General features: G+C 42.2%; 1 protein-coding gene across 2 annotated transcripts in view; it reads right to left on the bottom strand.

The window, feature by feature from the left end:
• The window catches only part of PPA2 (inorganic pyrophosphatase 2), an 81285-nt gene extending 69284 nt beyond the window's left edge, over positions 1 to 12001 (bottom strand). For both annotated transcript variants that reach the window (XM_079769397.1, XM_079769398.1), the window contains exons 1-2: positions 11782 to 12001; positions 1525 to 1589 (exon numbers count right to left, since the gene is read on the bottom strand). In XM_079769397.1, coding sequence (XP_079625523.1) covers positions 1525 to 1589; positions 11782 to 11953 — 237 coding nt within the window. In that variant the 5' untranslated portion in view covers positions 11954 to 12001. The remainder of the gene's footprint in view (positions 1 to 1524; positions 1590 to 11781) is intronic.
• Between the last annotated feature and the right edge of the window lie 412 nt (positions 12002 to 12413).

Genomic DNA, 12413 nt, shown 5'->3' with positions numbered 1-12413 from the left:
ACACATCCTTACACTTACAGGGACACACACAGTAAAATGAAGTTCTTTCTGCTCTCTCTTTGGTTTCTTTCTCTCTCCAGATTATATGACCCTTTGTTCTGTAGCTGAACACTTCTTAGAAGTAACGAGCTGAAAGGATTGCACAAGAACAGTTAAGAGTGCAAGTTATGGGTTAGAGCACCTCCTAAGTGCAAATCCCACCTCCACAACAGACTAGATTTCTGACCATGGGCAAGGCACTTAACCTCATTAACATAAGGGTAATAGTAGCCCTCGCCTATTGAGATAATGCAAGGCAAGCACTGAGCACAATGCTTTGCAAAGCACAATGAGCACCCAATAAATCTTCACTATTATTCTCCTTATTGCCATCATTATTGACAGCCCAGTCTTCTGAAGGGCTAAAAAGCAGCACAAATCCTACTTCAGCCTTCCATAACCTTAGTATGATGCCTTATATTCAGCCTCCAAGGTAACACCAAGAAGATGAAACCACTCTTGCATCAGAAGCAGCTTCCCACTTCACTGGCCTCTGCCCTACACTGATCTAGAAAGCCCAACCCCATCAACCAGCCCCATATGACCTCGACCTGGAATGCAGTCCTGGTTATTTACTTAAGAACCATGCCCCTCACTACATTTGGTAATGAAATAAACCAATTAGCTATTGGCATTTTAAGGAAAGAATTTCCAATTTAGTGAGGATAACTAACATTCGCTACCAATTATGCCATCTTGCCAGCTAGGCGAATGCTCCCATGATTCTGAGCCATTCTCAGCTCTCAGCACCACCTTCAGCAGCAGGTCTCTCACTCCTACTCTACTTACATTCTTCCCTGGCTCATATCTGTCAAGTAATTTTAGGTTCCAGGAGAAGAGCTATTCAAAGATTACCATCTTCCAACTTTATTTTTCCAGCATCTGCTTCGTAGAGTGGTTCAAGACCATGAGCTTTATGATCAGAATTGCTAGTTAAAAACCCCACCTTCACAACAGACTAGATTTCTGATCATGGGCAAGGCAGTTTACCTCATTAACAACGTAAGGGTAATAGTAGCCCTCGCCGATTGTGATAATGCAGATGAACTTAACCAGTTGTTTTATCTTAGATAAGTCAGTGAAATGCCTTCAGCTTCGGTGTCCTTGGAGCTAATAGTAACTCATAAGGATTAAATAAAATGGCATATGTTCACATTGTGGCCAGCAAGTAGAAAAAAATCCTCAAATGTTAATTATTTTATTTTTATTATTAAAAATAAGCCTGTTGTTAAACCTTAAATCTTTATTTCCTACCAGATTCTAAGCTTTATGGCCCACTACCATTCCTTTCTCCCTAAGTCTTCCAGACAGAATCCTATTCTCATACAAATTCTAGTTCATGAAGGAGGCTACAATCCTGTTGTAGTAACTCATATCCTTCCTGACTTGTGACCACATTCTTTTCTTTCTAGATGCTTTCAAAAAGCATTTTATGGTGATACTAGAAGTACGTATTTTCTTCCCCAAAACAAGTTAAAATAATACCTCTTTAGAGTCCACCTTCAGAGGAATATCATGAAAGGGGGAAATATAGTGACCAGCTTCATTCTCTGGAAAGAAAACAAACAATTAAACAATGAATGAGCCCATTCTTTAGAGCAAGTATACTTTTATCCACTTTAAACTTTAAAAAGATTTTAAAAGTATTTTCAAAATTAACTTTAACTCCCAATTAAAGTTTAATTCAACTTTTAAAACTTGCTCCACTATAATCAATAAAAAGAAATATACACCAAATAAATCATATTTAGGTTGCTGAAATCATTATTTATCCCTGTGGCTTAAACATCCAAAGCAGAAAATGTCTAAAATAGACTAAAATCCCAAATATGAAAAATGTCATTTTGAAAAGTCTTTATTAAGTGAATTGGATTAAAACTGATGTCAATTCCCTAAGAGAAACCGAACAACAGTATTCCCAATTTCTGCCTAGAATTCTTATGAACAAAGGTCTAAAGGTCCTACCCAAATAAAAGAAATGAATAATTCCTTTCCACTCAAAGTGATAACAATGTTAATATTAAGGTAAATTTCTTTTAAAAATTTTAATAACAGAAACTTACTTATCTTCATTACATACTGAAATGTATATTTTAAATACTTTAAAAAATATGTATAATTTAAATAAAATACAATAAACCAACAGGCACTTTTATTGAAATGTATCTGTTTCAATCATCAATCTGTAATTCTTTTCTCTGCTTTAAGTCACAAAGATAAGGTAGAATTTTGAAGAGAATAAAAATACAATCCTTTAACCCAGCGTGGCTCAGTGGTTGAGGGTCGACCTATGAACCAGGAAGTCACAGTTCGATTCCCAGTCAGGGCACATGCCTGGGTTGCAAGGCTGGATCCCCAGTGTGAAGTGTACAGGAGGCAGCCGATCAATGATTCTCTCTCATCATTGATGTTTCTATCTCTCTCTCCCTTTCCCTTCCTCTCTGAAATCAATAAAAATATTTTTTAAAAATGCAATCCTTTAGTACAGTGATTTTCAACCGGTGTGCCACAAAAATGTTTAAAACATGCAATACCTGACTATTTAGCCAGGGATATTCACCTCTTTTCCCTTAGATTGTCAAATAAAAAAATGATAACAGCCAAAACCGGTTTGGCTCAGTGGATAGAGCGTCGGCCTGTGGACTGAAAGGTCCCAGGTTCGATTCCAGTCAAGGGCATGTATCTTGGCTGCGGGCACATCCCCAGTGGGGGGTGTCCAGGAGGCGGCTGATCGATGTATCTCTCTCATCGATGTTTCTAACTCTCTATCCCTCTCCCTTCCTCTCTGTAAAAAATCAATAAAATATATATTTTTAAAAAATGATAACAGCCAGCACAGCAATAGCCATCAGGTATGAATAAATCAAAATTATACCTATTTTTGGTCAGACCAGCAAAAAACAATTTTTTTGGTGTGCTGCAGAATTTTAATTAGTTTATGTATGCCCTGAGATGAAAGAGGTTGAAAATTGTTGCTTTAGCAGATTACTTCAGTTGTTACATTAGGGAACTACCACTGTGATGAAAATTAACAATAATTTCAACTCTAAGAATTCCGGATGCTGCACAAACCAAATAAATTCATTATTAAAATTAAGGCAGGAAACTTGACAGAATAGCTGGGCTGCCTTTGTAATTAAGAGTAAATGATACCTCGCCCTAGCTGGTTTGGCTCAGTGGATAGAGCATCGGCCTTTGGACTGAAGGGCCCCGGGTTCGATTCCGGTCAAGTTACATGCCTGGATTGCGGGCTCAATCCCTGGGGGAGGGAGGGGTGTGTGTGCAGGAGGCAGCCCATCAATGATTCTCTCTCATCATTGATGTTTCTATCTCTCTCTCCCTTTCCCTTCCTCTATGAAATCAATAAAAAAATATATTATATATATTAAAAAAAGAGTAAATGATAACTCTAGCACACAGATCTGGTGATGAATTTCCCTAAAGCTCTAATGCTCCTATTAACTGGGAACAAGTCCCAACAAATGTATTAAGATGTAAGTTGAGTGCACGTCACTCAAGGCTGAGGAAGATATGAAGCTGTGATCGATAAAAGCTAAAGGTCTGTGAGAACTGCTCTTTAAATTGGGATCTAAATAGCATTCTACTTAAATACTAAGGTAATGACAATATATGTTTAAATTGTTTTCTAATTGCTATTTTGGAAGGTAAAAGAGTGTAAATGAGTGAATGGTCTAACTCAGGTAACCGTATATTTAGATCATCAAATAGTATAAATAAAAATTATTTCTAGGAAAATAAAATATGGCTCTAGATCACATATAATAATGCTTTGAGTGAGCAATACACCAATAAATTCACACAGGAGCAATGCATGCAGAGGCCAGGAGCCCGAGTTCTAGTTCCTGAGCTTGACAAAGTTAATCAATTTATTGGAAACTTAATTTTTTTTCTACGTTGTTCAATTAAGCAATGTATAATTTAGTTACGTGAAAGGAAATGTACTAAATACTGGGATACAAAGGTGCTAAAAAGTGAGCTATGCCCATAGCTCAGACAGGGTTGCTCTCCATCACAGGAGCACCCTCGGCCTGTAAGCTTAAAGAAAAAGGAGTTCTCCTGGCACACTGAGAGCTAGGCATTGACCTAATGCACAAAAGAAGGGTGAGAATCTCCCATTAAACATTTGCTAGGGTCAGTGCTATTATGCTCCATTTAAAGTATTAAGAGTCTCCAAAGGTGGATTTAAAGATATGCACTCTCTCTCCTGATCCTATAAAATGAAAGGGTAATCCATATTATACCTGTGAGCCACAGAGACGGAAATGGTCTATGCAGCAAGCACTGCTGCAATGTACATCACTCTTTAAAGATAACAGAAGCACACATTAGAGACAGACAGTCCTTTCTCAGAGGCTCAGAGTAAATTAGTGAAGCTCTGATCAGTTGTCTCGAGTTGAAACCAAGTTGTTGCCAATTTACTTTTCCCAATATCTATTTTGTTGTTGTTTAAACAGAACAATGCATATGCAAGGTTAAAACAGCAGAAGTCCCCACCTCTCTCCAACACAGGCCCATCAGAGCAACCCACTCTCACCTCTTCAATTTACTTAGGTCTAGTGTAGATTTTATTCATCTCCCTAAATAATATAACTATGATTAGTTGTACCCATTTTAGAAATTATCTACTGATTCCAAGTCTAAGAAATAAGTTTCGTTCCACCTATTCCTCTTAAACTCTCTATTAGCTAATCTTTACACTTTATAGCTCTTTATTCTTTGTTCCACCAAACATATACAGTATTTCTTGATTCTACTAATCAGCTTTTTACCCCTCTTTCCTCATTCTTCTCACTCCTAGTTATTGTCTCCTGAACTTTTATATTTTCATCTCAAGGCTGATAAAATGTTCTATATTCTAATATTAAATTTTCTATGCTTTTCCTATCTTCATACAAAGTTGACTCTTGAACAATACGAATTTGAACTGAGCAGGTCCACTTATAAGCAGGTATTTTCCCCCAAAAAAATAACATAGCCTGGCCGGTATGGCTCAGGGATTGAGCATCAACCCATGCACCAGGAGGCTGCCAGTCTGATTCCCAGTCAGGGCATATGCCTGGGTTACGGGCTCGATCCCCAGCAGGGAGTGTGCAGGAGGCAGGGGATCAATGTTGATGTTTCTATCTCATTGACGTTTCTTTCTCTCCCGCTCCCTTCCTTAAAAATCAATAAAAACATATAAAAAAAAAATACTGTAAATGTATTTGCCTTATGATTTTCTTAATAGTTTTTTCTTTTCTCTAGCTTACTCGATTGTAAGGATATGATGCATAATACATATAACACACAAATATGCGCTTATCTACAGTTTATGTTATCAGTAAGGCTCTATTAGTAAAGTTTTGCAGAAATCCACATGGGAGTTGGTATCCCTAACTCCCATGTTGTCCAAGGGTCAACTGTATTTCCAAAATTTTTCTAAGGATAAGAAAAAACTGGAGTGCTTGTTAAACACATCTCTGGACCCTGGTTTCATTCATACTAGTGAATCAGGAACTTAAGGAGAAAAATCTGGATATCTATATTTTTAGCACACCCAAATAATTCTTACGCTCAGGGAAGTTTGAGAAGCACTGTCGATGTGTTGATTTTTAGCCAAGAAGAATGTTAAAATTAAATTTCCTTTCTTGTTCGGCTTGTATTTTGCCCTGTGCTTCTAATTACCCTTCTTCCATTGTGAATCATAATCATTTCTATAAACTGTTTTAATGCCTCACAGACACCGTCAAAACTATGGAATTCTCTCTTTACCCATACAGCTCCCTGTGGAAACCCAACCTCCTGCTGATACCTGGACTGACTGCTTGCCTGGCATCCTAAGATTTTGCTTCTATGGTCTCCAGCTAAGATTTACTGTTTTTCTGGATCCTATTCATTCATCATTTTTGGTTTGTTTACTTGTTTTACAGAAGCATATCTCTAACTTGTGTTCTGTAACAAAGGCTGCACGTGAGGTAAATGTCCCAAGTCTTCATTCAATCTTCACTCGAGGTTAATGGTTGTCTGGGGAGAGAATTCTAGGAAGAATATTATTTTCTCTCAGAATTTGGGAGGCAATACTCCAGTCATCAAGCACTCGGTGTTGCTGATAAGTCAGACACCAGTTTAGTTCTCATTCCCTTTCAAGTGACCTGTTCTCCCTCCCCCCCTGGCCCTGTCACAAGACTTTTATTAGGATCTTCTTTATAGTCTATTTTCTGAGATTTCACAATTCTGTGTCTGGAACTTAGAATACTTGGGTCCTTAAATTTTTAGATCTCTTATATCACCCCTTGGATAATTTTTTCTGCATTCTGTCTGTTTCTTCCTTCTGGAATGTGTTCCAGTCAAACCTCTTTGTTTTTTCCTGACATTTTGTTCAAACTTTTTGGTAGATTGCTTTACTCAAACTTTTCTGTATTTCCTTGGGCTAACGTAACAAATTACCACAAACTTGGTGGTTTCAAACAACAGAACACTATTCAACCCACTACAACTTCTATTGAGTTGTCTTAACAACCATACTGTAATTTCCAAGAGTTCTTGTTCTTTGCCTTTTCTTTATAGCCTCCTCTTCCTTTTTAATGGATGCAACAGCTTCTAAAATCTCAGAGGACACCCATTTGACTTTTTAAAATTCGAGTTCTCTTCTTTTTCTTCTTTTCCCATTTAATTTATAATGTCTCCATAAATTCATTCATGCAGTAAATATTTGCTGAACACAAATAATACACCAACCACCCTTTTATGTACTAGGTGTACAAATTCCCTGCTCTAAAGGAGCTTATATTCAGGGGGAGAAGGATTTACAAAAGCAACGAAAATGAATATGTTTTTAGGATATCAGGCACAAGAAGTACCATAAAGGAAAACTAATCAAGGAAAGAAAGAGTGAATAATGGAAGAGGAAACTATTACATTGAAAGGCCATGGAAGATCTCTCTGATGGGTCACACGCAGCACAGAGCTGAATGGAGTGAGGAAGTGGTCAAGCGGACAGGTAGGGAGGAACACTGCAGGCACACAGCAAGCACAGAGCGCTGAGGCAAGAATATGCACAGCATTTCTGAGAACCAGCAAGGAGGCAGGATGGCAGAACACATGATCAAAGGGAAGGTCGGTGAGTGATGAATTCAGAGAGGAAGCCGAGTATTAGGTCACATGGTAAATATTTAAAATTTATTTTGAGTGAAATGGAAAGCTACTGGGGTTTGAGCAGAGTCTGGTCATGACCTGACTTACATTTTAAAAGGGTCAAGGTGACTTGTGTGTGGAAAGCAGACTACAGGGGGACAAGGCTGGAAGCAGGAAGCTACCGGCTAAGTGAAAGGTGATGGTGACATGGAAAAAGTGGCAGGGGTGGAAGTGGAGAGATGTAATTGTCTTCGGGATACATTTAAAAGCAGAGCTAAGGGAAGAGACTGATGGACTAACATGGGGTCAAAGTAAGAGGCAACAAGAACGATTCCTAGGTTACTGGTTATAGATGTGAAAACAGTTAGGCAGGAATGGGAGGGGGGGTCAGGATTTCTGGTTTGTACATGTTAACCTTGAGATGCTTCGTAAACATTTAAGTAGGATACAGAGTGGAAGGCTGGATGAGTAAATTCTGTGTTCAAGAGACTGGGGCTAAATGTTACAAATCTGGGAGGCATAGATGGTAGCTAAAGCTATGGGACTGGATGGGATCAGCTAGAGCCATGGTCGGCAAACTGCGGCTCGCGAGCCATATGCGGCTCTTTGGCCCCTTGAGTGAAGTCCATGCAAATCAGTCCAGCTTCTTCCTCTCCCTTCCTCTCTGAAATCAATAAAAATGTATTTAAAAAAAAAACCATATAGTAATTTCAACATAAGCACATGCTAACTATAAATGATAAAAAAAATTCATTGTTAAAGAACTGCACGACTCATCCTCACGCTAAATAAATGCAATTATCCATAGCACTTTTATTAAGTGAACCAGCTGCCTACCCCATAGTAATAAAAATCCAAATTATGAAAAGTACATTTTCTCCCCATCCTTTGAGAAATCTTAAAAATCTAAAACAGTACATTTTCAAGTTATTAATGAAACAAAACAAGCAAAATATGCAGGCTATCAAAGGGGAATGCTGACATGTAGTCTTTGGCCCCATGTAATAAGTATAACCTGCATTACGATTTTACAATTAATTTAAGACTGCAGGGCAGTAAGAATTAAAAAACTCTTGAGACCTATGAATTAATAAATTGAAATAGATTCAAAATATTCAATTTTATCCACATTCTATTGTTTTCACCTTTCACAGAATGATGTAAGAATTTTGATTTTATGTCTTAAAGTCAAATGAGAAAGGAAATAACATATTAAATATCTATACACAGTCTCATTTAACTGCCACAGCAACTTTGTAAAATTATTACTGGTATCCCCATATGTCAGATACCCAGGATAATCAAGCCAGGCCTACAACCTAAGCGTTTTGACTTAGCGTTGTATTGTAGAAACAGTCTAGACTTGCTTCTGGAAGTTTCAGAAATCATCTCAATAAGCATGTCCCAAACTAAATTCCCTGAAACGCTAGGAGTCACTAAGATGTTAACAAATGTTCTGAGAAACCGGGACTTTGGGGTTCAAAGTTTGGGACAAGTGACATCAGAATTCCCAGAACTTTAAGAGGCGATAAAATGGGAAGTGTTCTGCTAATTTATTAAACCATGAAGACCTTTTTAAAAGAAAACCCAGTAACGTCCATGGTTTGCTTGTGCTCAACTATAAGTACAGTTTGAAAAATAATCATCTAGTCCAGGGGTCCTCAAACCTTTTAAACAGGGGGCCAGTTCACTGTCCCTCAGACCGTTGGAGGGCCGGACTATAGTTTAAAAAAAAACTATGAACAAATTCCTATGCACACTGCACATATCTTATTTTGAAGTAAAAAAACAAAAGGGCAAAAACACCCGCCTGTGGCCCGTGGGCCGTAGTTTGAGGACACCTGATCTAGTCCAATCTCTTCTTTCCATGGTTAAATCAAAGCAGGTACAGAAAGGTTAAACGACTCACTCAGGCCACACACGGTTACTCACAGTGCCAGGACCGGCACCAAGTGGCCTGCCGATTCCATCAGGATGCGCTCGTGTCTTCTTACTTTAATACTGTTTCTATAAAGTTCAACGCCAATTAAAAAGGGGGGGGGGGGGGAGTGTTACATCAATCACTTATTCTGATTCCTCCGAATGGCAGCTGAGAGCCCACTGACAAACATTAAGCTAAAAAACGGTCTACTTCCCGCTGCACTGGTATTCCAGATGTATTTGGAAATGTGGGGAATGATTCCGCCTTCATAACGCTGAACACTTTCCAGCCAAGTGGTGCTATACGCATGTGTTTCTTTGAAGTGAGATAGAACTGCACCCTAGTACTGCATACAGGTACCATCAGAATTAAAAATATCTCATGTGTGACCATCTTTATAAAGAGCTATTTGTTTACCGCTTTCCCCTTACCCCCTTACCCTACAGGGGCTTCCTTTCACTTTGTCCTACCCCTTCCAGCAAGCATTAACAGTCCTGGGCCAAGGATGCCATCTGGCGTTCAGCTCAGAAATTGTTTCAACAACCCACCTTCCAATTACTCTCTCACCATCTGGGCCCTCTCCAAAACCACACTCCCCTTTCTTCCGAGTCTTGCCCATTTACCTCAGTAAAACATTTTTTCTTCTTTTCTGCTGTGTTTTCCTAACAGAGTGAAAAAATATTCTATTTGTGGCATGCTAGTTACAGGAAAATCACAAGTCTTAAATACACAGTGAGCGGCCAATATAAAATACAGCCTCAGAAATGCCCTTAATAGAGGCTTTGCCTCAATAGAGGTTGTTAGAATATCTATCAGTCACCCAATGCCTTCAAAGAATATCAGTGCTGAGAAGGACCTTGAAGATCACTGTTAGGCCAACTGCTTCATTTTACAGCTGCTAGTTAACTGGCCCCGTGAGAAGGAAATGAAGCAATCACCTGCCCAACAGCACACAGGGCGAGCACATGGCAGAGCCAGGCTTAAGGCCTGGGACGCCCCATTCCAAAGCCAGAGCTTGTCACCTACGCCATATGCTCCAACAGGCTCCTCAAGACTGTTTTTTCTCAACTAACATTCAAACAGAATATTTGTTATAGTGTTTTTATATTCTCCTTAACTAATTATGCTGATGTCATGAATCTCAAGAGCAGGGCTCATAACTAAATCTCCTCAACGCCATGCCTAACAGTGCTCAGCTTACTTCATAAATATTTATTGGCTGTTTTTTGTCTATTATTAATACTGTACTTAGGGCAAATCTAGAATACCTTCACCATATCATGCCTTAGAAATGCCTTTATCTGCTTAAAAACCTAACTGCCATTTTATACCGCTTTCTATGAAAAAAACTGTTCCCAATAATCATCTCACTGTAACCTTTTGGAACACAATCCATGCAGAAAGGTGGGACTACTTATCGAGGGTTCCTATCCGCCTGATCAGTCTTTCCCAAACAAGGATGGAAAAGAATATGTATGTAGCATGGAGGGGACAAGCAACCAATTTTAAGAAAATGGGGATTTTAGGACCCGTTGCATTATAATCACAAGACCTCAGGCAAGCTCAGTTTTCTCTGCCATAAACTACTCCTCAACCCTAAGCTCAGATCAGGTATGTGTAAATAGTTTATAAATTACAGATGTCAATCATGACCATGATTACAGGTATTATCACAGTAATTTACATGCTAGACCTATGGCTAATCACTTTACATACGGTGTGCCACGTGATGTTTATAGCCCTGGTTTACAGATGAGGAAAACCAAGGCTTAGCAAGTGAGGAAACTTGCCTGGGGCCAAAGCTATGAGCTGAAGGATTCGAGCTTAGGGCTGACACCCTGGAGCTGATGCTCCTAACAGGTGGGGGATTGCTGCTAAGCCGACCTCACAGAAAAAAGGACTCCTCTTCACCCCCAACCCCTGGGGGCTCTGAAGTCAATGAAGCATGACGGCCTCGCTACCAACTTTGCTATTTTCAGGTTATAGGGGACTCCACAGAGAAATATCTGGGTGCCAAGAAGAGCGAGAATAACGGGGACCTGGGTCTTTTCCCCTCTTAGTCGGCCAGTTCGGCGCCCAGAGAGTCCTTCGCCCTCCGGGCTTGGGCCTGCTCACTCTGGGGCCGGGTGGGGGGCTCCCCTGGAGCCAGGGAGGCTCTTGAGCGTGGGTCTCATTCAAGGTGGAAACTCGTGAGTGTAAATACTGGATTCTGGGGGGTCATCAGAGTCCCCGACGAAGCACCGCTGGGCTAGACACCTCGGTCCCGCCCGCCTCTCCAACCGCAGGCAGCCTCCCGGGGAGGAGCTTGGTTACGCGCAGCGAGGGGGCGGGCCGGCGGGCGGGCTCCGCGCCGTCCCCTCCCCACCTCCGCCGGGCACCGAGCGGCGGCCCGGAGTCGGCTAAAGGCTGCGGGGCGCGGCGGGGTGACCGCGCGCGCGACTCGGGAGGGCGGGGGCGCCCCTGGCCGCGCTGCGTCTCTGCGCCCGCCTTGGGGGACGGCCGCCGCTCACCTCGCAGGCGGCTCCGGTGGCGCGGCGCGGGCCCCCGTGCGCAGGAAGGCGGTCTGGACCGCGAGGCCGCCGTGGAGGGCCCCAAGGCGGGCGGGCGGGAGGAGGCAGGAAGGCTGCGCGGGGGCACAGGTTAGACCCGAGCCTCCTCCGCGCGGCGGGGCCCGGCCAGGTACTTACTGAAGAAGAGGCGGTAGCCGGGCGAGTGGGGCTGGCCGCGCTCCTCCGTGCGGTACGCGGCCATGGCGCGGCGCGGCCCGGGCCCAGCGGTCGCTCCCTCCCGCAGGCGGACGACGAGGGCGCCCGCGCGAGCGCCCCAGCCGGTGCGCAGCAGCGGTAGCAGCGCCCGCATGGCGTCGGCCGCGGTCCGCTCCTCGCGGGGTGGTGCTTGGGAGCTCGGGGCGAGCCCGGCCGCGCGCCGGCGCCCCCTGCCGCCCGGAGTCGTCACTCCCGGCCCCGGGGCTGGGACCTAGATCCCTGTCCGGGCCAGGCTGGCCCCGGGGACTCTGATGCAGGTCAGACTCGGTGATCTTGAGAAATCAGGAGAGCACAGCGAATTGCCGGGAATGGTCACTGCACCCCCCGCGAGCCCGGGTCCAAAGATGAGCAAGACAAGGCCCACCGCCCCGAGAAGCTCACTGCCATGAATGCATACATGCGTTCATTTATAAACTCAAGCAGTCAATACTTAGAGTTACCATATTATTCTTATTGTAATGACATAATATTGAGTGACTGTGCCAGGCGCTACTCTAGATCCTGCCCAGTGTTGGCGACAAGCATACACACACAAAAAAAACAACAACTTCATT

This window comes from Cnephaeus nilssonii, assembly GCF_951640355.1.
Source record: "Cnephaeus nilssonii genome assembly, chromosome: 1".
Taxonomy (NCBI): domain Eukaryota; kingdom Metazoa; phylum Chordata; class Mammalia; order Chiroptera; family Vespertilionidae; genus Cnephaeus; species Cnephaeus nilssonii.
The sequence above is the reverse complement of the archived record's forward strand: the minus strand, read 5'-3'. Positions and strand labels throughout refer to the sequence as shown.